Source organism: Nyctibius grandis, chromosome 2, assembly GCF_013368605.1.
Source record: "Nyctibius grandis isolate bNycGra1 chromosome 2, bNycGra1.pri, whole genome shotgun sequence".
Taxonomy (NCBI): Eukaryota; Metazoa; Chordata; class Aves; order Nyctibiiformes; family Nyctibiidae; genus Nyctibius; species Nyctibius grandis.
This window is the reverse complement of record NC_090659.1, coordinates 115,678,895-115,703,939: the sequence shown is the minus strand read 5'-3', so window position 1 is coordinate 115,703,939 and position 25,045 is coordinate 115,678,895. Positions and strand designations below refer to the sequence as shown.

At 39.2% G+C, this 25,045-nt stretch overlaps 1 protein-coding gene across 1 annotated transcript in view; it reads left to right on the top strand.

Annotated features, from left to right (window-relative positions):
- Positions 1 to 1,662: 1,662 nt before the first annotated feature.
- CEP295 (centrosomal protein 295) overlaps positions 1,663 to 25,045 on the top strand; it is a 40,037-nt gene continuing 16,654 nt past the window's right edge. Inside the window, exons 1-13 of the mRNA XM_068395336.1 lie at positions 1,663 to 1,668; positions 1,948 to 2,061; positions 3,440 to 3,580; positions 5,587 to 5,770; positions 7,619 to 7,810; positions 8,786 to 9,010; positions 10,140 to 10,246; positions 11,733 to 11,945; positions 12,763 to 12,860; positions 12,987 to 14,070; positions 15,041 to 15,212; positions 15,343 to 15,495; positions 24,698 to 24,804. Coding sequence (XP_068251437.1) covers positions 1,663 to 1,668; positions 1,948 to 2,061; positions 3,440 to 3,580; positions 5,587 to 5,770; positions 7,619 to 7,810; positions 8,786 to 9,010; positions 10,140 to 10,246; positions 11,733 to 11,945; positions 12,763 to 12,860; positions 12,987 to 14,070; positions 15,041 to 15,212; positions 15,343 to 15,495; positions 24,698 to 24,804 — 2,796 coding nt within the window. The remainder of the gene's footprint in view (positions 1,669 to 1,947; positions 2,062 to 3,439; positions 3,581 to 5,586; positions 5,771 to 7,618; positions 7,811 to 8,785; positions 9,011 to 10,139; positions 10,247 to 11,732; positions 11,946 to 12,762; positions 12,861 to 12,986; positions 14,071 to 15,040; positions 15,213 to 15,342; positions 15,496 to 24,697; positions 24,805 to 25,045) is intronic.

The window sequence follows — 25,045 nt, the reverse complement described above, 5'->3', positions numbered from 1 at the left end:
TGTTTTTATTCTAGATATATTATCATAATCAAGTTTAATTCTTAGAAGGATTTTTTTTTTAGGAGTTGAGACCTTATTTAGTTAGACCAACTGTTAAGTTACTTAATTGAAGTTAAACCGTAAACACCATTTTGTTGCCACCTGTCACAGAGTTCTTGTGAACTTATTTTTTTTTATATGATCTATAAGATTTTTATGTAATGGAAATGCAACCCAAAAATGTTACTGTAGTCTTCTTGAGTATTCATAACACTCGTAGAGTTGGGCTTTCTTTTTTTTTTTTCATTTCATGATACATTACTCCAGTTTTGCCAGATTTCAGTACATAATTATTTATTTTTTTAGGAAAAAAAAAAGGTGGGAGTTACAAACCTCTTGATGGAAGTATGGACGGATTCTTAACTGCAGTGGTTCCACCATGAGATGTAATAATGTTACAAGTATTATTTTTTTCAATGTAAATTGCTTTTGACATTAATTGGAAAATTGCAGCCTCCAACATAATTCTCACGTCTTCACAGCTTTTGAATAAAATTCTGAAGATTTGATTTATTAAATGTAATTATTAATTACTGATTTGTTAGTTTTACATTTTTTAAATAATTCAGAAGACTGAGATTTAATTATACATTCTGAAAGTGACAGTATAGGTCAAGCAGTCAGTGTTCTGGCTAATGAGGTCTAGGCATGGGACTTGTCTGTTTTCAGAGCTATAATCAGTGTTTTGGTTAATGTTGATCTGTTACAATTAGTATGATTTATTGATTAAGAAAGTTAGCAGTTTTTAAACAGCATTATGTACAAATAAAAGTGAAATTCTTGATGGCATGCTTTTATTTGTACATGTATCATTTTTTTTAATTCCTACTAGAATAACAGGTGTTTGCTTAAGAACCATAAAATAAGTTACTGAGGTTCTGTTGGTAAGGCTAAAACTGGTTGCATATCATAGGATTTTAATTTAAAGACTTCACTTTTTACAGTGTTTATGGAATAGCAAAAGATAATCAATACTGAAATTTTGTATGCCTCATCTTACATAGAGATAAGTTTAAGATATTCCTGAGACTTAATGCTGCTCTTTGTGTATGTGCATTTGTTTACAGTCATGTTGGTTTTAAACCACTCAGGCTATGAAACTTGCTGTTTTAGTTAATGTGGATAAGAATCCTTTTTTAGGAGAATGTCTAGGGGGAAGGAAGCTGAGAGAAAATTAATGGAGGAGGTGTTAGAAGTACAAAGGCAAGTCCCACAGAACACTGAGTTACCCAACCTGGCTACCTCACTACTGAGAACATCAGGCTGAGCCAAAGAGGAGGGAGGGTCTGGTCACTCAGTGTTCAAACTATTTCAGACAAGAGTTGAAATGTGATAGTGTACCCAAAACTTTTCAAACAAATAAATACTTTGCATTATATGAATAGACACATTTCAGTGAAGTTATGGAAAATGCTCTTTTCTCTGCTCAACTAATAAATTGAACATAATGGTTCTGAGTTTCGTAAAGGAAGTCTGTACTTGCGAAGTGTTACTTTGCTGTTAGGTATGATTATATTATGGATCTGTGGTTGCTCTGTTTTGAGGTGAGTGTGACAGCTGTTGTGAGATTTGTATTAGTCCATTAAACTCAGTGCTTTTAAATTAAGGTAATGCTTTTGAAACATGAAGGTAGAGCGCTCTGATGGATGTCAGCTTGCGTGGAGGAGTTTGCCTTAGGCTGTTAGATGCTCTCAGTTGTTAAGCCCTCTAGATCTGCCTGGTGCTGCTGTAATTTATTAATTATTAAATGTATGTGAAGTTTTAAACAATATTTTCAGGAGAGAATTTGGGAGAGGGGTGGTTTTCTTCTAATACTAATTTAAGTGTACACATCACTTATGTTCTGTGTAGTTGCTTTGCTAGAGATACTGTTCTCTGATACAGCTGTACTTGTACTTTCCTTCATAGAATTTTGAAGTGAAAAAGACCCCTGCAGTGAAGCCCTATAATGCTGACAATTTTTCTGTTACACGTTACCATATTTCTGAACCTTTTGTGGACCGAGAAGTGGATGGAGAGCAGGTGATTAACTCCAAGTGTTTGTGATACATGCTTCCATATATCTATCTTTCTGTTGCATACAGTGTCTGGATATCAGAAATTCAATTTTCTAGAACTTGTTTAAAAATAAGAACTTGTATAAAGCGACCATTACACAACTTACTAGTCAGAATCTTAGATGGGGAAACTTGTAAGGCCTGTTATGTGTTCAGTCACTTGCGGGATCATACCCGACAGTCCCACATGGACAGACCTTTGTAAGGAGGTGAGTTCACAAGACTGACATAGCATTAAGACACCCAAATCTTCTGCTTTGTGGCTTGTGCTAAATAATTAGTTCCAGTTGCCCTGCTTTTTTCTCTTTCCCTCTTTTTAGCTATGTACTCCCAGTCTTTACCTCGTATTTGTGTTCAACTGTTCATGCAGTCAATGGTCTAATTTGGGGAAAAGAATGATGAATAGATTTTTGCCAAATGGAAAAGTTTAGTCAAGTTTACAGTACACTCAGACAAAGGCCCAAGTCAGATCAGAAGAAGGGGAGGACATGGAAAAGTGAGAGAAGAGGTGATTTTTGAATTAAGGTAATGCTATTGAAAAGTGAACCAAACAACAGTTTGGTTCATTGGTGATGTGAGACCACAAAATAACTTCCTGTTCTGGATGAGCCTCTTTTAGACTAGAAAAGCGTGCTCTCAAGAATTTTTTTTTGTGAGTATTTTCTTCAGTGCATTCATGAAGCTTTCATTCGAGAATGTTTTAGATTTTTCTTAATGTTAGAAGGACTAGGTCTAAACAATAAGAGGAGATACTGTAGTTTGCTTGGCTTTGTCATGGAAAACTCCAAAATGTTAATCTTTGTAGCCTTGCCTATGTACAATGTGGTTTTATTTTTTTTTTACTTATGTATTTTTTTAACTTGCATGTGTTAGTAAGATTTTTCTTATTTAAAAATTGCAGATTGTTTCTGGTTTCCCAAATAAGAATGAAAACGCTTATGGATTTTATTTTTTTCCCCTTTTTTTTAAAACAAAAACTATGAGGATAGAAGTAGTCAATCTGTAGTATCGACTGTATTTACCTTCTATTGTAGGAAAAATAACTACTCTGCTATAACAAATAAATCATACAAGTGATTGTCCCTAGTAGAACTTGAAACTAGAACACTTTGACACCTACACTTATGGAATATGTAAATATGCATTTTTTTTTTTTCAAAGGTAAAAAACTAGTTTGGTCCTGCTTGTAACCAACAGTTATAAACCTTAAAGGGTGTTCATATGGCATTGTATGTCTTTTTCTTTAAATGCTTTTGCTGTAGAATTATTCATTTATTTATTGTTACATATGCTTTAAACTACCACAAAGAACTTCATGGGCTAAACTATTGATTGACTGCCAGCCAGATGCTCGGTTAGCTGCTGAAGAAGAAGGGAAACGTTTGGAGGAACTACACAGAGAGGCAGAGAGGGAGAGAAGGGAGCAGCTTGAAAAGGCACATCTCAGAGGAAGTCATGCCTTGAAGAAGGTCCATTTGGCTCAGGTAGGCGAAGTAGTTGTGCCTGTTTTTAATGTCAAAATGACCAGTGTTAAGTAAGTTGTAGGTAGGTGATTAGTAAAGGAATTATAATTACAGGAGGGAAATTGATGAACTAAATGGAGTTTTCAGAATGTGTTTAAAAAAACATCAAACTCTGTTTGTTTATTTTGGCTGTCTGGAAGGAGGGAGAATAAAAGAACATCCTTTAATTTTTGTTATCTTAATGTTTGACCAGCTATTAACCAATCGGTAATAATCAAGCTAAACTTTTTTAATAGGTGATGAGCTCTACTTTTCCACATCAGCTTTAGTTGGAGCTGATTATTCTGTGCTTCAGGGGAAAAGATTAGTTTATTATTAAGAAGGCAACAATTTATTTTTTAATTTTTGAATACTTTTCAAAGTTTTTACTTGAAGACTGAGGTTCTGTTAGTGTGTAAGTCTGAAAATATTGAAATTGTTTCCTTTAAGAAGTAAAAACTGAACTATTAAGAAAGGTCTCTGTACCTAGAGGTATGCTCTGAAATTTGTTTTATTGTCTGTTGCCTTCACAACGTTTTTTGGAGGCTAGAATAGCAAACGCTTCCTGGTTTTTAGTTGAGATATGATTGGCTCTGAATGAGTAACCTAACTAAAATGGGGAACTGCGGAAATATTACTGATGCTCCTTAAGTTAACAGGAAAAAAACCCAACCAAACTTTAGATAAAGCTTTTTTTAAATAGTTTCAATATGTAATTGCAGTGTGCCAAGAGTATTTAGTTCACGTCTTAAAAAGTAGCAATTGCTGAAGTATATACTAGCAAAAGTAACTTGCTGAAGGAAGTACTCATTTACCTTCTCAACAGAATTATAACTTCTGTTTCATGAAATTTGACCTACAGGTGTACAGTCTGATCCTTTATTTAACGTTAGATCTTCTAGGTAGTATTGATGACTCTTGTGTTTAAAGGTGTCAAGGTTTAAAGCTGGGCTGGCTATTAAACCTGTGGCAGACGCTCTCTGTTAATCCTCCCCCCCTACCCGAAGGGAAAGGGAAAAGGGAGAGAGACTTACGGGTTGGAAAGTTAAAACAGTTTTAATAAACTACAATAATGAAAAAGAGTATAATAATAATATTGGAATAATCAAATATATACAAATATATACAAAACCAATATCGAGCTCCCCCATTGTTGGCCATGTCACCACTGGCACTGCAGGGCAGGCTCTGGAAAGGCCCAGGCTGGGCCCAGCGGCGGTTGAGAGCTGGATTCAGGGATGTGCGGATCGGGATTGGGGGCAGCAGGAAAACGGACAGAGTCCTCCTTGGACACTGGCCAAAAGCTCAAGCCGCAGAAGCAGCCCGAAGCAGCAGAAACAGCCCAAGCAGGCAGAGGCCCCCCCAAAAACAGCAGGAGAGGAAGGGAGCAGGCCCCCAAACACAGCAGAAGAAGGCAAGGGCGAAGCGCGAGACCCTCGTGATCCCCCCGCTTTATACTGAGAATGACGTGTATGGGATGGAATACCTTTGTTGGTCAATTTTGGGTCACCTGCCCTGTCCGCTCCTCCCTGCAGGTGTGACCCCCCCCTTAGGCTCTTCACTCGTAAGCAGTGAGGAATTCAGCAGCGACCTTGGTTTCTCTAAGAACAAGTACAGCAAGAGCCTTTCTGAATAACATCCCTACCGGTGCCTCAGTGATAACTACAAACTTCAAGTGTTATCAGTCCTGGAAGCAGACACTGTCTGCAAAACATGCAGTTACTTTCAGAAAGTGCAGTTACTTAGAGGCTTAGCTGAAAGTAAAAATCACTGAAAGGAAAATTGGCCTGGTTTAGGCTAAACCAGGACAAAAGGTCAGATACAGCCTTCTCCTGAGGAAGCACCTTCTCCCTAGAATAAAATTAACTTTAAACATTAAGGATTAAACAAACTTCATGGTAACCAAATGGAAGTATTTTATCAGTCCTGACATATGACTGTCTGAATGTGAACACTAAATATTTGTTACCCCTTCTTTATACTTGAAGGACAGGGAAAGGCTACTGAAAGAACTTGAGCAAATGCAGAATATGGATCGGATGCGCAGAAGACGGATTGTAGCGCAGATGCCACCTCAACTTTTTGTGCCTGCATACAAACGCATGGAAATAAAAGAAGAATGGCAGAGAGAATTGGAGTTTGCCTTTGAAGATATGTACAGTGAAGACAGGAGTAAGTGATTTGTTGGAGGTTGCTGTCTGGTAGCCCAGTAGAGAAGAGGCTGCTGCAGCTGCCTTTCCCAGGTCCAGGCAGTAGCAAGGCTGTGTATATGTTCACAGTGGGCCCACACACAAGTAGGCTTTCAGTACACATACACACAGCTGGCCACACAGGCCGACACAGAAAACACAGCACTCACATGAACACAAACAGCACAAATGGCCTCATCCTGTTCGCTGCTCTGACTGATCAGGATGAAGGCCTGTTAGTGGGATATACATCTGTATATACAGTATGGATCTCTCCAGCAGTTAGTTTCAGACACTCAGTCTGCCCAGTAGCTGTCCCTGCATCCCAGGTCTCCACCTGTCGCACTAGGGATCCCCCAGTAACAGGTCTTAGACACCCAGTCTACCCAGTAACTCATCCTGGACCCTGTAGCCTTCTAGTTACCTTGCATGTCCACATATGCACTGGCATGCTCAAATATGTGCTATGGATCACTCAGTAAGTGGCTTTAGACACTCACTCTGGCTAGGATCTGTCCTTCAATCTTTAGTCTCACCAGCTGCTGGCTCCTGGACATGTGAACCCACAAGGCCTGCTGCTCCGCTCCAGTTGTTGCTACACAGACCCGGTTGGGTATGTGAACATACACACAGACATGCACGCACTAAGGATCCCTGCTGTAACTGACCTTAAATACTCTGTCTACCCAGTAGCTAACCGTGGATCCTCTTGTCTCCAGTTGTCTCGGAGATGCATGCACATGTGCTGGCAGGTTTCTTTTTTGATCCTGAGACCCTGTGGTCTCCCATGTAGCTGGCTTGGATGCTTGGATCTCCTGATCCCTCCACTAGCCAACTCGCAGATCCCCTGGCCTCTCCAGTATCCAGCCCAGTCTCACGGCTGCTTGATATCCAGCTCCTAAGCCTCTTATCATTCTTGCTGGCTAGTCTGGTTTGCTATTGGCTAGCCACTGTACGCTGATACTCATACCCACATAACATGCAGTCGTTCTGCTCTCTGCAGTTGTTGGCAGAACTCTGGACACAGGTGCCCCTGTGACTCTTGGTCCCCACTCCAGTGCTGGCCCTTGTATATCCATACACACACGTGCATATAAAATAGAGGATTCCTCACCCAGGAAAACAGCTAGAAATGGAATTTAGTGAGAAGACAGGACAGACTGTTGGGCACAGTGTGTGGCCAGACAAGTGTACTGACTGGTCCCTGTTATCCCCTTATTCTTACATTTTTTCCTCACACTTGTTCCTCCCCAGACTAACTTGATCCTTTGCTTTCCCTGCCTTTGGTTCCTCCCCTAAATATCTATAATAAGCGTGCAATCCCAAGATGATCTTCCCATGTGTCCTGCACCCTGTGTAGGCAGTAACCCCCTCAGTCAGTAAGGTGATCGAGGGAGAACTCCTGTTGACTAGTCTTCTAGGTTTTCACACCTGGACCCTGTGATCAGTCACTCTCCTGTGACAGCCCTGTGAGCAGCCAGGTCAGGGTGCATCTTTTCCCTGAAGTTACGGGGATCCTCCTGCATGCGTTTGTTCCTCTGTGCTGCTTCTTGTGTAAAGATGAGCCTTTTATGACATTACCTTTTATTTTGAAGGGCATAGAGTATTCTAGTGGAATACCCTGTAGAATTTCTGAATTAATAGATGGATAATGATCTAAACAATTTTGAATCTTCTATTTTGGAAAAAAAAATAGTTGGATTAAATCTGTTGTGAAACAAGCTATTGATATTTGAACCTCTTAGGGATTTGTATGATGAGTGTAGTCTTGCAATGTTGTTTGTTTTTTATTCCAATTGGTCATTTTATGTGGTTGTGTTCTTTTAATTAGAAATGAAAGGAGACCTGATTTTGCAGTTTCAGCCACAGCCTTTGCCAGCTACTTCTGATAGATCGCAGGATAATGATCTTGATATCTCTTTGGAGCAAGAATCTGCTTGTGACACTCAACCAGAATCTGCTTGTGATACTCAACAAGAATCGGGACAGATGATAGAAGAGGAGGTCCCCAATGAATCAGAAAGTAAAGTTTTACACTTTACATTTAACTTAAACTTTTTGGTTTTATAGTAGAAGAGATTTAGTTTAATATATCAAATAAATTAGCTTTAGTATTAACTAAAATGTCTTAAGTACTAAAATTCCTTAATGCCTGTGAAGTATTTCACTATCAAGTGGTTTATAATGTTTAACATGGATGATAATACTCTAAAGATTATGAATTTAAAACTGAAAATATGACTTCTTTTTCTGATATACTTCAGTTAATTAGTACACTGAGAATAATTTTTAATTGTTGCAAGAGCTACACTGTTAGTAGCCATAATTATTCCTACATAAGTAGTGTAAATTATGGGATGATGCTGGTATGTGAACTTAAATATCTTTCATTTTGTGTTTTGAAATATTTTGAAGTTAAATCTTGACTTTGTATGAAAGTCTATTTATTGTATGTCCTTTTTGTTCAGGTTTGCGATTGAGTTGCTCCATATTGTGAGTAGGCTCCAACAGTTGCATGGGTGTGTGTGTAGTCTTTGCTTGTGGCATGTACAAGATAATGTGATGTGAACAAGAAGCGTGATAGTGAATTTTGCTGCTTGGCCAAGCATTTCTGCCACATCTCTTTGCTAGCATAATTCGTTTTTAGGTCTGTGATGCATTGTGTTGCCAGTGTTAATACAAAGGAGAGGACAGTAACATACAGACAGGCAAGAGAGATAGTACTGCTTATTTCTGGAACAGTACAGCCTAGGAGTAATTGACTGTGAAACACTGCAACTAGCTTAGCCCTCCTTTTATAGCATGCAGAGACAAATTACTGCTTCTCTCTTGCAGGTAAGAGAAAATATTGTTAAGCTTTTAAAACTTGGTAATATACCTGAGCTAATTGTCCAACTGTGTAAGCAAATAAAAGGAAAAAAAAAAAGAGGTTTTTTTTGGTTTTATGATGTTAAAATATTCATTACCCAGAACTCTTATGAGTATATATTCTTTATAGATCATGAAGAAGCAAAAACTCACCCATCTCAGTCAAAACTTGCCTTAAAAAAATTGCTGCACAAGATTAGAAGCCAAAAAGACGAGTGGACATCAAAAAGTGAGAAAGACGTTCAAAGTGAAATTGAGACTATTGAATCAGGCACAATTGCTAGCGAAGAGAGACCATTATGTGATTTAGAACTTAACAATGAGCAACAGCAAAATACAGTATGTGAAGCCAAAGGTACGTAATACATACTTGCATCAAAATTTGTTGTGTAGGAGCAAAAAGACTTGTAAGAGTGGACTGTAACAAAACTGTTACATGAATTTTCAGTGGTGATGTTTTGTCATGTTGCCAGAAAATACAGTTCTATCTTTGCCCACAATGCATTGTAAATTTGTTGAAACCACAAATAGGAGAGGTGTTTGCTCTTATGTCAGACTTGCCCATTAAGATCTTGTGGAGAAAAGATGTCCAAAATACCTTTGTATCTTTTAAATCTCACCCAATTGTCACACTTGGTGTTGCTATACTTTAATAGGTGTTTGCCTCCAGGAGTAGAATTCTCAGTGCAAAATTAGGCACCGTTCTGAAAAGCCTCTTTGTAAAACTGGAATTTGCAGCAATTAGACGTTCCATTTTGATTGGCAGACAAATCATTTTGGTGTTACTTCTTATTTTTATCCTTTGTGTTCTTTTAGTTTTGCTAGTGCTGAAGTTGATGAACTTGTATGCTAGGTGGGATTTCTAAAGTGATCAAGTTGTGGGGGTTGTTTTTTTGTTCTTCCTGGGGTGCTTGTTGTTTGTTTTTTTGTGTTTTTTTTTTTTTTATGAGATTAAGTGATTTAGTTCAATCGCGTACATGGATATACCAGCATAATGCCTGGGGACTGGAGAGTGCAGCATGAAGTGAAAATATGCCTCTGGGGAAAATGTGCTGCTATTTGAAGCTGACAGTACAGGATGAAGAGTTGTTTTTTGTGCACTAGCCAAATGTTAGATCCTTTGCCCAGAGAGTGCCGGTTTTAGACCCTCTTTGTTCTGAGAGGTTAATGTGTGGCCTTTTATTCCTCGGGATGATCTTGCTATTAGGCTACCAAGCAATCTAGGTAGAAGCAATCTTCAGTCCTGTTGGAGCTGGGCCATTACTGTATATTCAAGAAAGACACATGATAAAGGGCCATTAAAGGCTTAAATAATACAAAAACCTGATTTTCTAGCTTCTGGAGACCAGCAGAGTAGTGGGATTCAGATGGTAATATTTTCAAGAGCAGCTTATGCATTTTGTTTGGGAAACTAAAGCAAGATGTAGAGAAGATCCAAAGCTCTTTCTGACTGCAATTACAGTTAAATAACATGTATGTTTTAGACTCTGTGAAAATGTTGGAAAATACAGTTGCAGATGAAAATTCAGTTCTAATCCATCCTCAAGAACAAGCAGCTAAAATTAGAATGGAAGAGGAGAGACAAAAGTGGGTAAGTGTGTGTGTACTTATTCCTATCTCAGTTATGGTGTCAAAAAAGTGATTTACAGAAGACTAAAATACTTCAGGTTCTAGAGCAGCTATAGACCCTTTTAACATGCTTGTAACAAATAAACTTTTACTGTAACATTTTCTATACTTAGCCTCTGTGTATTAACTTTTTAAAAATGACTAAGCTCTAGCTAGAATTTAGAATAGAGTGGAAACCCCAGTTTCTTAGAATTTAACAAGTGCAATAGTCAAGGGATGCCACCCTATGATTAAATGAGAATCCCAATTGTAGATTCATACCTTTGCTTTAGGGAGGATGTCAACAATACACAACTCTGTGAAAACTTTACTAACCCTGTGTAATAACATAGGAGGGTCTGTGGGATTGTGTTTAGGGTGACAGGAAAAGCTTACAAACCTTGAGTATTTGGGCTTTTCTTTAATTAACCAGGAAACAAATACAGAAAGTCTTTTGGGTCTATGGGAATGCTACATTTATTATATTTAGAAAATAATAACTTTGTGTATTATTTCATTATATGTATTGTGTATATGTTTGGGGTTGGTTTTTTTTTTTGGTATCCTTAGGGACCTATCAGCTATTATGTGGTGGTTCATGAATTTAAAAAAGTAGTAAGTTGAAATTCGGGTCTTAGTGCAGCTTTAAATTATAGAGTTAAAAGTTCAGAAATTCAGGAAACAAAAATTTGACAAAATAGTATTTTTTCAGGGAAAAAAAAGAAAAAAAGAGCAGCAGATCCTCTGTGAAAATGTGGTCACTTCTTTAATGTTAATTTTCTCCCACTTCGCACCTGCCCAGGTGTATATATTGCTATGTCCACATTAACTGTTCTCAGGTGTAGCTTTTTCTCACGTTGCTCTTCCTGACATCCCCATTCAGACTGTCTCATTAAAGGCTGTTGTCCTTCATCTTTGCCAGTACTTTGACATTTTTCTTCAGTTCCATTCTAAAAGTATATACGCTGTTGCTACGTGTGGATCTAAGTGATTTGTAGCTGATAGGTACATGGAAAGAGAGATTTATGGAGTGCTCTTAAAGTGGTTATACATTAGCTATTTCAGAAGTTTTGTAAGGCTTGAATTAATATTTAAATGTGTTGAACTCTTGAAAAGCTCTATGAAGGGCAAAATAGATTTCTGAATTAAATTTAAGAAAAGGGCTTCTTTTGAAGTCTTTGGAAAATTATAATGTATCCTGAATCCGTTCTGTTAATTTGAGAACAGATAATAGTGCAATAGTAAATGGATTCAGGGACTATTAGAAATATCTAGCCAGTAAAACAAAATTATTCTTGTAAACTTTGGAACTATTTAAAGGCCTCTTACAGTTCGGAAATGCTTGTCACAAGCAATAGAATTTCTGCTGTCAGTTGGAACAAAGTTTTGCGGGGGGGGGAGGGGGGTGGGTCTTTTGATTTCTTTGTCCTGCAGTTCTGGACGTTCACCCTCGTTTTTCTTCTCAATAGAATGAGAAAATAGAGCAACAGAAACAGGAACAAGTGGCCTTGCTTAAACAAATTGAAGAAGAGAGAGCACGTTTGGAAGCTGATTTTCTGAAGATCCAAATGCAAACCTGTTTGGGGGAGGCTAAGAAAAGAAATGAGGAGGAAGAGCAAGGTCAGCCGGTACAAAGCCACAGTGTTCCTTCTACAGAGCAGCAGAACAAAGTGGAACATGAGGTGAAGAATTGTAGAAAATTGTGTGTAGTTTTTTAGTTATCCTTATTATAAAAATCAAGAGCATCATTTGCCAATTTTAAATTATATCGATCAAGACAATCAATCAATTTTTATTTCTTAGGCTATGAGTCAGAAGTTCATACCTATAAAATATTCTTTTTGTCTAATGTAGAAACTTGTGTTTCACATGATATCACTGGACTTTGAATATTGGATTGTCTTTGAATACTCCCAGGGACAGCATGTCTGTTTAAAATACCTGTTAGTAAAATCTGATCAGTCATATAATGATTATTCATGTACATGTATCCTTTTTCAAGAAGAAAAAAAAAACTTGGGGGGGGAAAAAAAGACAACCCATCTCTATGTTTTTGTCTAAATCTCAAACAGCTGCTTAAAGGAGAGGAATTTAGTGAGGATGTTGAAGGAAAATAATCTTTTCTTAAAATCTTGAATCATTTGCACAACCTGTACTCTTCTGAGAATCTGATTGCCTTGAAAATGCAGCTCTGTTGGATCATTGCTCCATGAGTTTGCTACTGGGTACATTTACCTCTTTGAGATAAGCTGCTGTAAGCACCATTGACTTTGATAGCGTATGCTTGACTTGCTAAGAGAGACTGTAGCTGTAGGCCATCTGTTCCAGAAACTGCTTTAGCTTCATTGCCTCAGGCTGAAATCTCACTGACTTCAAACAGTGGTACAAAGTGGCATCTGTAAACTTAGGAGAAAGAACATACACCTTAAGGTTGTTGCTTTAACAGTTTTCTCTGAGTTATTTGTATATGTGCACTTAAAATTATTTTATTTTGATTAGACTGGAAATACTACTGTATCAGACACCCAAAGTCCTAGAGAAGACAGCCACTTACAGATGATTCGTAATTATCAACAACGCCTTCTACAGCAAAATAGGTAAATTCCTTTATGAAATGGAAGTCTGACTTGCCTGTTTCAAAATAATTTGAATTGCTTTGATTATTGAAATGGATGTTTATCTCTGCACCAGTCTGGAAAGATTCATGTTTCTGTTTTGTTCAGGCTGCACAAACAGACCATTGAAGAAGCTAGAAAGCGTCTACAGGAGTATCAGAATAAATTGAAGCAAAGATACTTGTCTACTTCTGCAACACCTCTGACCTCTGTGGAAACAAAATCAATTAATGTAAAGCCTGTCTCAGAACCACTTCTACAGAGGCAAGGAGTGCAACTAACACAATACCAGTCATCTGAACAAGTTCATGCACAAGAGTATGCACGGTCACTACCTGTGTTTTCAGAAACATTGTGTACGTTGGAAAACCCATCTTCACAGAAACATGAAGAGCAAATGCATAGCATTTGTCCTGGCAGACGTGGGCAGTTTTTAGAAGCGTCAAAATTGAAGCATGGAGAGTTTCGCTTGCCATGTGGCTGTCCTTCACAGGAACAAGTGGGAATGTTGGAAACTTCCAATAATCACGTCAGAGAATCACCTCCATTCCAGTTACCATCAGGGTTAGTCATGAAAGATGTCACTGCAGTAAGAACACAACCGGAAGCACGTGTACAATGTGTTAGATTTGTTTTGCCTGATGAAGATTCCTCTGAGCCTTCAGAAACAATGCACTTTAAAGAGGTACCTCAGAAGAAGTCTAACCATCAAACAGAGACAGGAGCTGGAAAAGAGTCTTCACTTAAGACACCCCTCATGCCAGCAACAAAGGGATCTCCTATAGCTCAGGCAGCCTCAGTTGATTCTTTGGCATATCAGCAGGGATCTGCAGAGAGCACCATCAGAACAAGCCTTGAACAACCCCTCAATCTTTCTGAACCCATGACTTTATCTCATGAAGGATCTAAAGCCCAGGGTGTTGAGGAATTCTTGAAATCAAAAACGGGAGATGCATTTTTGTTAAATTATTCTGGTATACTGAATTTAAGGGACAGAGTGTTGGCCTCATCAGAAAGCATCCAAGCTCAGCAAAAGTATTTGAAAGAATTGCAAAAGCAGCTAGATGCACGAAGAGAAGCTCTTCTTTCTAGACAGAAAATACAAGAACAACTACTTTTACAGAAGCAAGATAAATTGAAGGAACAGATGCAGAGACAGCAAGAGGCTTTGAAAAAATTTCTGAACAAGCAGGTAAGCTTTATACATGCTTTGCATGGTGAGTCATCTAGTAGGTGATCGAACTTAAGAGTGAATGCTACCAATTAGCAAAGTTATCCTGTGGAGTGTTGGTAGTTTTAGGTGATTTACCATAATGAAAATTTTAATTAGGACTTGTGATTTCTAATCAGTAGTTCTTTTCTGTAAGCCCCAAGAGCACCGTTTTGTTCAGTCTAACAAATAGTATGAACTTCTGTGCTGGTCTCTGAACATAATGCCCACTGAAATAGTTATGTTGCCTGAAATATCTGCAGGTATAGTTTTCTTCGGTTCTAGAAATGCAGCTGTATGTGTAAAACAGCTCTTGTATTAAAAATACTTAAGCAGTACCTCAAAGGATATCGTAAGCATTTTGAACAGATTATTTTTAAAGTTTGTCTTTTTATGTGTACCCATCAGGAAATTGGTTTGGCAGCTGCACTCTTGAGTTGTAATTTTGCTTATTTCTGCATAACAGAAGAAAAATCCAAGTTTGTTTTTGAGTTTCTAAAGGAGCTCCTTTTGCCCGCCCCCCCCCCTTTTTTTTTTTTAAACAGAAGCCATCTTAGAAAAATAACTGTTGCCTAGAGTCCCTGTCTCTTGCTTTTGCAATCTTCAAGCAGCTAAAATTCTTGAATTCAGGAGCTGAAAAACTAAAAACAGGTTTTCAGGAATTGTTCCTGTTAAAAAAAATGCTGAGTGTTCTGATCTAATCTAAAAAAGGTCTTGAAAATGTGAATAATTATGTTTTAGCACATTAGGTTTGTAGAGCTAAATAAAATGACTATATGTCCAAATGTTTTTGTAAGCTAAGCAAGTCTGTTAAGTATCTTGCATACTTGAACTACTTTCTGAAAGTGCTCAATATTGCCCTGCAGGGAACAGACACACAAGAAAATGCTGGTTTGATAAATGAGTGTAAATACAATCTTATATACAGTTGCTTCCCCCCACACCTTCTAAGGTGAGACATATCCGCACAAATGAAGACCTGACAGAGGCACAAAAGCCTGACTGGATTAATAGGAGTGACTTTTTCGAAGTCTCGGAAAACTACCAGCAAGAGAATTGTGGCAGGAGTAAATTTCATGGAAGTGAAATTATTTCACAGTGCATCAGTCCAGCTGAGCAAACTGGTAAGGCTGTATGGTATTTTCCATTATTTTTCTCATTTTGCAGCTGAGATGGAGTTCCCTTCCATCTCCCCAGGTTAATTTTATACATATATATATATGTTATTGCAACGTGCAAAACTTTGTTTTACAGAACAGTCTGAGAAAGTTCTATGTAGAGAACAGAAATGCAGAGCTTCTAAACCACCTGTGACAAAAGTCAAGTTAGGGCTTGGTTTGGAACAACATGAACTTAGTGTTATACCAGAGGTCGACACACCGAAGAGTTGCAACATTTCTTTTGCAGGTAAAATATATATATATATATGGATATAATATATATAATAAATAATGCTGTTTCTGAGAAATACGGATTGGAGAAAATCTTTTCTGAAGAGTCTTTGAGATGATTCATTATGAAATAATAGCTGATACTGTTGCCTCTTTTTAAGGTATAATTTATATACTAGCAAAGTGAGTTTTAGTTGAGAAAAGCTTACCCTGTCAGTGTCTGTCTAGAAAAACATAGTTGAAACAAAATTTCACCAAGAAAAGAAAATTCACTGTATTTCAGTGACTTAAGATCCTTGTTGATTTTTCTGTTGGGCAGCGTCTGTATTAATAGACAATTGTATAATAATTGTAAAGAGAACCATCAGAGTTGATGAATGATCTTTAAAGGTTTGGCTTTTACCAAGAAAGTGAGTGTGAAATCTTTTCATTTTAGTATCAAGTTTCCACAGCAATTTTTAGACCATCTTTTTACGTGTTTTTTTTTTTTCCAATTACAAATCACTCTTTGTAAAAATTTCAGAAAGCAACTACACAAAGCAATTACCTATTTTCTAAGTATGTTTCTTATAGTCTGCATGCAATGCTTTGTAATTCTCTGTAAGGAACATTAACAGGTACAACAAACTGATGTTTTCCAAATGTAAACATTTAATTTTTTTTTGTAAAGTCTCTTCATAGCTAAAATTTAATGCATATTTTACAAAAGTTTTAATATTGTGCCAGTGTTTTTAAAAGGGCTAAGCAGAACAACCTGAGTAATTATAGGCCTGTCAGGCTGGCATTTGTCTTGAGAAAAATAATGAAACAGCTGATATGGGACATTTTTTAATTAAAGTAACTAATGCCAGTCAGCATCAGTTTATGCAGAATAATTCTTGTTGCACTGGAATCTTGATTAGACAACAAGTTTTTTTGGTGAAAGTTTTGATTGAAGAATATATTTATATTCTCAAGAGCACTTGGCTTACTGTTACACATCTTAATTTAAAAAAAAAATACTAAAAATCAAAATACATACCAATAACACTTTCTGAAATAATATCCGGTGGAATTCTAGAGGAGGGAATACTCATTTGCTGTGCAATCCCATTGTGATCCACAGGTGATTTATTCCTGTATTACCGAAGCATTGGTCATGGTAGGTAGTAAAAAGATGAACTTGAGTTTTTTATTGGATTGGGTGGCCAAAAAGGGCTGTTGTGTGGGGCAGGCTGGGGAGAAAAGAAATTTACAAGCCACAGCAGAGAAGTTATATTGCCTCTGGATTTGGAAAAATTACTGAAAGTTTTGGTGGGTTTGTTACGTGGAAAAACTGGTTTGAATTTTTTGGAAGAAATATTATAGTTGTGTTAGGAATTTTTTTTTGAGAAGTCTATGACATGTATAATCTTTCAACCTGTATAATCCATAGACTGTAATGCAAAGGTTTTTACTGACCTGATATGGCTGATTTTATTAAAATCGAGCACTGTATGAATTCAGCAGGTTATTTCTTCGGAATAGAATGTGCATCTTAATGTTTCTCATGAAGTGCGAAACACTGCATTTCTATACCTGAACTGATTACAAATGTTTTAAATTCAGATAAAACAGATAATGTTGGTGGAGAGTCTTCTCCCATTTTGACCAGTGGGGAGTTTACATGTGTGAAACGTTACGGCCATGGTCTTCATGAAGAAGGCAGGTTACCTTTGAGCATAGCAAACTATGAGGAACAAATCTCTAATGGAAGTCCAAGGCAAAGTAAACAGTCAAGTAGATTATTACAAGAGGTGCTGATGATGACTGCTGAAAATTCATATGATTCAGGTGAGGAAATCTTCCTCTGAGGAATTACGTGAATACCATTCAGCACTGCTAATTTTACTGCTATTTCACAGAATCACAGAATCACAGAATGTTAGGGATTGGAAGGGACCTCGAAAGATCATCTAGTCCAATCCCCCTGCCGGAGCAGGATTGCCTAGACCATATCACACAGGAACGCGTCCAGGCGGGTTTTGAATGTCTCCAGAGAAGGAGACTCCACAACCTCTCTGGGCAGCCTGTTCCAGTGTTCAGTCACCCTCACCGTAAAGAAGTTTTTCCTCAAATTTAAGTGGAACCTCCTGTGTTCCAGCTTGCACCCATTGCCCCTTGTCCTGTCAAGGGATGTCACTGAGAAGAGCCTGGCTCCATCCTCATGACACTTGCCCTTTACATATTTATAAACATGAATGACGTCACCCCTCAGTCTCCTCTTCTCCAAGCTAAAGAGACCCAGCTCCCTCAGCCTCTCCTCATAAAGGAGATGTTCCACTCCCTTAATCATCTTCGTGGCTTTGCGCTGGACTCTCTCTAGCAGTTCCCTGTCCTTCTTGAACTGAGGGGCCCAGAACTGGACACAATACTCCAGATGCGGCCTCACCAGGGCAGAGTAGAGGGGGAGGAGAACCTCTCTCGACCTGCTGACCACACCCCTTCTAATACACCCCAGGATGCCATTGGCCTTCTTGGCCACAAGGGCACACTGCTGGCTCATGGTCATCCTGCTGTCCACTAGGACCCCCAGGTGTCTTTCCCCTACGCTGGTCTCCAACAGCTCTGCCCCCAACTTGTACTGGTACATGGGGTTGTTCTTGCCCAGATGCAGGACTCTACACTTGCCCTTGTTATATTTCATTAAATTTCTCCCCGCCCAACTCTCCAGCCTGTCCAGGTCTCTCTGAATGGCTGCGCAGCCTTCCGGTGTGTCAGCCACTCCTCCCAGTTTTGTGTCATCAGCGAACTTGCTGACAGCGCACTCTAATCCCTCATCCAAGTCATTAATGAATATATTGAATAGAACTGGTCCCAGAACCGATCCTTGCGGAACTCCGCTAGACACAGACCTTCAACTGGACTCTGTCCCACTGACCACTACTCTCTGGCTTCTTTCCTTCAGCCAGTTCACAATCCACCTCACTACCCGATCATCCAGACCACACTTCCCCAGTTTAGCTGCGAGGATGCTGTGGGAGACCGTGTCAAACGCTTTACTGAAATCGAGATAGACCACATCCACAGCTTTACCATCATCTATCCACCGGGTAACATCCTCATAAAAGGCTATCAAGTTGGTTGAGCAAGACTTCCCCTTGGTGAAGCCATGCTGAGTGCCCCTAATGATCCCCCTATCCTTGATGTGCCTAGTGACAGCACCAAGAACAAGTTGTTCCATCACCTTTCCGGGGATGGAGGTGAGGCTGACCGGTCTATAGTTACCCGGGTCCTCCTTCCTGCCCTTTTTGAAGACTGGAGTGACATTCGCTTTCCTCCAGTCCTCAGGCACCTCTCCTGTTGCCCACGACTTAGCAAAGATGATGGAGAGTGGCCTAGCAATGACTTCCGCCAGCTCCCTCAGCACCCGCGGGTGCATCCCATCAGGGCCCATGGATTTATGGATGTCCAGGTTGCTTAATTGGTCCCTGACCCAGCCCTCATCAACCAAGACAGATTCCTCCTCTATCCTGACTTCTTCTGGGGCCGCAGGGGTCCGGGGCTCCTCAGGACAGCCTCCAACAGTATAGACAGAGGCAAAGAAGGCATTCAGTAACTCCGCCTTCTTTTTATCCTCTGTCTCCAGGGCCCCCACCTCATTCATCAGTGGGCCTACATTGCCTCTAGTGTTGGTTTTACCTGCAATGTATTTGAAGAAGCCCTTTCTGTTGTCCTTGACCTCTCTTGCAAGGTTTAATTCCAAGGAGGCCTTAGCTTTCCTAGTTGCCTCCCTACATCCTCTGACAACAGACTTATATTCCTCCCAAGTGGCCAGCCCCTCCTTCCACGATCTGTACACCCTCTTCTTCCACTTGAGTTTGCCCAGCAGTTCCCTGTTCAACCATGCAGGTCTCCTGGTACCCTTCCTTGACTTCCTACCTGTTGGGATGCTCTGATCTTGAGCTCGGAAGAAGCAGTCCTTGAATGCTAACCAACTATCTTGGGCCCCCTTACCTTCTAGTACCCTGTCCCATGGGATTTCCCCTAGCAATTGCTTGAAAAGGCCAAAGTTGGCCCTCCTGAAGTTCAGGGTTGTGATTCTGCTAGCTATTCTGTTCCTGCCACATGAGATCCTGAACTCTACCATCTCCTGGTCACTACAACAAAGGCTGCCCTCAACCTTCACCTCTTCAACCAGACCCTCCTTGTTAGTAAGGATCAGATCCAGCAGCGCTCCTCTCCTAGTTGGCTCATCCACCATTTGCATCAGAAAGTTATCATCAATGCACTGGAGGAACCTCCTGGACTGGGGATGGCTGGCTGAGTAGGCCTCCCAGCAAATATCAGGGTAGTTGAAATCCCCCATGACAACCAGGCCCTGTAATTGCGAGACTGCTCTCAGCTGCCTGTAGAAGGCCTCATCACCCTCCTCATCCTGATCTGGTGGCCTGTAATAGACACCCACAACAGTATCACCCCTGCCAGCCTGCCCCTTAATTCGCACCCACAAACTCTCAACTCGCTCCTTATTTATTTGTAGCATATGACCTGACTTGTTAAAGAACATGCAGTGCTATTTAGATACTGTTTAATTTTAAGTGTAAAAAAAAAAAAGGGTGTTTCAATAAGCATGTGCCTCAGAACGACTGAGTTTTTATCTTTTTTGTGATCCATTGCCATTCTAGTAACAAAACTCCACACTACCATAAACTTCATTGCTAGTCAACAGTTTCTCATCCAAGGCACGTGCTTTGTATCTGTACCTTGTAGAACTGTCTGTAGGGAAACTTCTTTTGTCCTACCCAATTGCCCTGCCCTTACCAGCAGAATCCCATGCATGTGTAGAGAGCAAACTGCTGTAGAAAGATGCAGGTGTGTCTCCCTCCTGAGGGATGTGTCTTCTGCCCAGACTGTGGGGTGTTCAGGTTTGCAGCTTTACCAGGTGGGAACCTGGTTTAAGCAGACCAGTGGTGTGCCTGATTCAGTAGCCAGTGATTCCTTGTATTGACACAAAGGAAATTAATGCTTAAAAAGAACTCTAGAGTGTTAACATGCTAGTGTAGATGTCCACTGGAAGGTTAGTGTATATAAGAAATTGCTTAAAAATACAGTTGAGACAAAAAAATAGAAGGCTGAGTGTTATCCTTAGAGTTTTCAGCAACTTTGCTACCTTATATATACATCTTTATGAGCAATGCAGCTATGTAGTATGCACCTCCTGCTTTTGCTATAAATTTCACCGCTACCCCAAATCTTAAGATAAGTTTTAATTTAGTTTGTGTTGAGGCATCCTTTTCAATTCAATGAGGATTTACTAGGAATTGAAGTTGTTTCGAATAAGTACATGTAAGCTCATTTTCTTTCAACTGCTTCCTTTAATTCTCAGAATACTCTTTTTGAAATATACCTATATTTAAACTTAAATTATCACTAAAGAATTTTGTCTTTTTAAAAATATTTGAAGAAAAGGCTTGTATTTTTGAGTAAGTTGTAGAAGTGTTGCTAGATCAGCCATTAACAAATTAATATGAAATATCTTATTGTAGTGTCTCTTTACATTAGTATTATATATGAACAGTTTATGTAAGAGGATTAGAAACCTTCACGTGAACATCTGTATTTATTATAAAAAAAAAAAGCAAAGCTTTCTGTGATTATGTATTTAAGAGGATTGTCCTCCTCTTGAGCAGTTCAACTACCAAAACTGTCAACAGTATCCTGTAATTTGAAGGCTGTGAAGCACTCTGTGGTACTTCCGATAACTAGTGCAGTATCTTCAGCAAGAAAATCTACAGTCCATGTTAAATATAAAGTTTCTGAAGGGAAAATTTAAGGTGCATTTAAGTTGTTACTTATGATATAGCTTTCGTTATTTTTTTTATTTAATTATGGAATCATAGACTGGTTTGGGTTGGAAGAGGCCTTAAAGATCATCTAGTTCCAGCCCTCCTGCCACAGGCAGGGACACCTTCCACTAGACCAGGTTACTCAAAGCCCCATCCAACCTGGCCTTGAACTCTGCCAGGGAGGGGGCAGCCACAGCTTCTCTGGGTAACCTGTGCCAGTCTCTCACCACCCTCACAATCAAGAATTTCTTCCTAAAATCTAATCTAAATCTACCCTCTTTCAGTTTAAAACCATTACCCCTCATCCTATCACTACTTGCCCTTGTAAAAAGTCCCTCTCCAGCTTTCCTGTAGCCCCCTTCAAGTACTGGAAGGCTGCTAGAAGGTCTCCCCGGAGCCTTCTCTTCTCCAGACTGAACAGCCCCCAACTCTCTCAGCCTCTCTTCATAGCAGAGGTGCTCCAGCCCTCTAATCATCTTCAGGCCCTCCTCTGGACTCGTTCCAACAGCTCCATGTCCTTCTTATGTTGGGGGCCCCAGAGCTGGATGCAGCACTGCAGGTGGGGTCTCATGAGAGCGGAGTAGGGGGCGGAATCCCCTCCCTCGACCTGCTGGCCACGCTGCTTTTGATGCAGCCCAGGATACGGTTGGCCTTCTGGCTGCAAGCATACATTGCCAGCTCATGTTGAGCTTCTCATCAGCCATCACCCCCACACAGTTTTTGTGTGATCCAAGCTAACCTAAGATTTCAATTTATTTTTAGTAATCCCAGATATTTGTCCATAGTTCATTATTGTGACAGTTTGTCTTATCTATCACCACTGTAGCCGAACTAGTGTGGAGTACAACTCCTTTTTTTGTTTGTCTGCGTGGTTGGATTCGGACTAATCCCTGGACCATCCTAAACTGATGTTGTTTAGTCTTTTGTCTTTCAAATTGGACCCTAAAATAATTGCTGCTATTTTACTACGATTTCTATTGGAAAAAAAAAAAAAAATGCATTCTGGATATTACAGACTCAATTTTTAAATACCAATTCTTTGTCAGAGTGTGGTGCCCAGGAGGTTAAAACATGAGAGTCCCATGTTGATGTCAGGAAGCTGTGAGGAACAAGTACCTTCAACTATTACTTTGGAGGGAGGAGAGAAGAATGAAAAACCCTCCTTTATGTGTCACCAAATGCAGTGAAGTCATGAGATATGAGTGTGTTGTATTTTTAATTAAATAATTTGGTTTACAATATGAAATTGTTACTCTTCATCCCTTGCATTAATATCACAAGAACAATGCAGGCTATTACAGTATAGTAATGAAACATTTGTAGCATAGCTCTCCATAGAATTTATATACACGAGAGTATTAAATGCTTGAATCTCATCTCATATATATCCTAAATTACTACCATTCACACTGATATCCTTTAGAAAATAAATCATTTCTTTCAGAAAAGTATCTACTCCTGATGTAAAGGTATCAGGACATGAAGAATTCTTTGGTAGCTTGTTCCAGCATTTAATTTTTTATCAAATTATAAAATAAATGGTCTGTTTCCAGTTTCTGAATGTCTGACAGCCATTTCTAGTCACTGCTTCTTGTTAGTACTTTCTTTGAGTTTAGAAATCTTTTGTGCTGTGTGTTTTTTCTACTATGGAGATATTTAAATACCAAGAGGTGGTATGATTGCAGTTTTCATGCTGATTCAAGGGATTTTCTTCAAGGCCTGGCTCATTTTCAGGATCCTCTGGCTCCTATATTCTGCTCCAAAGAAGAGGAGCAAACTTCTGCAGTATAGATAGACTCAGTCACACTACTGCCACATCCAACCAAGGAGCTTGTTGCCACCTTGTTCTACTCAAATCTTAGAAGTTGTCTTTCCCGTGAACCTGAAGACCTTTGTCACGTACCTGTAGTAAAGGGACCAGAAACCAGTGCTCTGTGCTCTTAGATGTACAATTTTATCTTTATTGGAACAGTGTTTGACAGACACAGCTTTGCAGGAGGTTGAGGTAATTTTTGCTATTGCAGTGCTACTGTGTTTCTTTACCGTTCTTCAACTCTTCATGTTATTTGCAAATTCTATTGACAGTGGCTCTGTTCAGTTACCGATCAAAATGTTGTAAATGATCAGGATCGAGCCTGCTAGAAGTTTCTGGAGAATTTGTGAGCGTGGGGGGAAAGAAGCCCCCCAATTGAGAATTTCTTTACCCTTTATTTTGCAGTCAGTCGGTTAGCATTTAATGTAATAACATAGTAAATGAATTAAGAACAGATTAACTTCTCTTTTAATCCAAATAAGTAGATTTTAGATGTATTTCCTTTCATGTCTTGTACTTTCTGCTAGAAGACTACTGGATTATAGTGGCTATATGAAACCTTAGATAATTCCCCCCACCCCCAAAATTAGTTCAAAATGTCTCATATTGATTGAGATACATAAGTATCACATCGTATAGATACTTCAGTGGTGTTGCCTCACTGGGGAAACCTCTCCCCTATTTTTTTGTGTAGTAGGAAAAATGGAACAACTAGACTCCACCTTCTGGTCAGAAATTGAGTTTCAGATTATACAAGGTACAAACTAGTGTTAGGATTCACAAAATGTTATGAGAAGTATAGAGTCTGACAAATGCTGGGGATTTGAAACGTGTCTGTTACTAGCAGCCCTTGTAGAATTGGGAGAGCATGTACCTACTTCTACTCTTTAATTTCAGTTTGATATTTAGCATTTCTTTCTTGAAAATTATTATTGGAAATAATATTTATTTTAGGGTTGGTTGTTGTCAATTAATTTACAATTTTAGAAGAATTATCAGACTTTGAAGGTGCTTGTCAGCACTGAATGCAGAAATTGCATTTTTCTGATGCTGCTGTGGTACTTGTTTTGCACAGATACTGATCTTACTTATTTTTATATATAAGAGCATTACGGCAGAGGTGATTCAGTTCTGTGGTAGTAGTCATGCTATAGTTAAGTAATTCAGTGTTTCTGATTTCTCTGATCTACTTAGAATGTCTGCTTTTGTTTGTAATCATTGTCATGGGAGGGGGCAAAAGATTCTCCCCACCCCAATTAGATCATAGTAACACCAACAAAGCCATGTTTCATTCTGCAAAGCCAGAGCGTGAATTTCTATCTGTTCCTGCATGCTCTGCAGAGAGCCGTCATGCTTGTTAGAAATTTTAGGAAGGCTGGTCAAGGAGAATCACTGGTTGCCAATTAAATTGGTGGTACTGTGGAGCAGAAAGTGTGTTGCAGGTGAGAAGAAAGTGGTAAGCATGGCAAAATCAGTGCCCGAATAGTGCAGACATCACCATTAGGGTATTACTGCCATCTGATGTTCAAAAAAATTGTTAACTATGAACTCAAAAGTTGCTTTCTGTTCCTTATCGCTTCTATTACATTTGTGTTCAGCCCAGTCCCAGGATTCTCAAGTGGCTCAAGATTCACCAGTTCTTGCTGCTGAAGTTGGAGAGGGAATTACAACACATTCTGGACCATCACTCGGACTTGATAATACGGTTAGTCATATCAAAATAACCATAAACATGACTTATTCTTTATTTTGTGATGAAATCTTTCTCTCTTATTGGGAGGGTAAGACAGGGTGTGGTACTCTAGATGCAGCAGTATAACAAGCACCAAGTAAAGAAAGGTAATCACTGCGATTGATCTGCTGGCTATATTCCTGTTCACACAGCACAGGATGCCGTTGACCCTCTTTGCTGCCTGGGCATGCCGTGGGCTTACGCTCAGCTCACT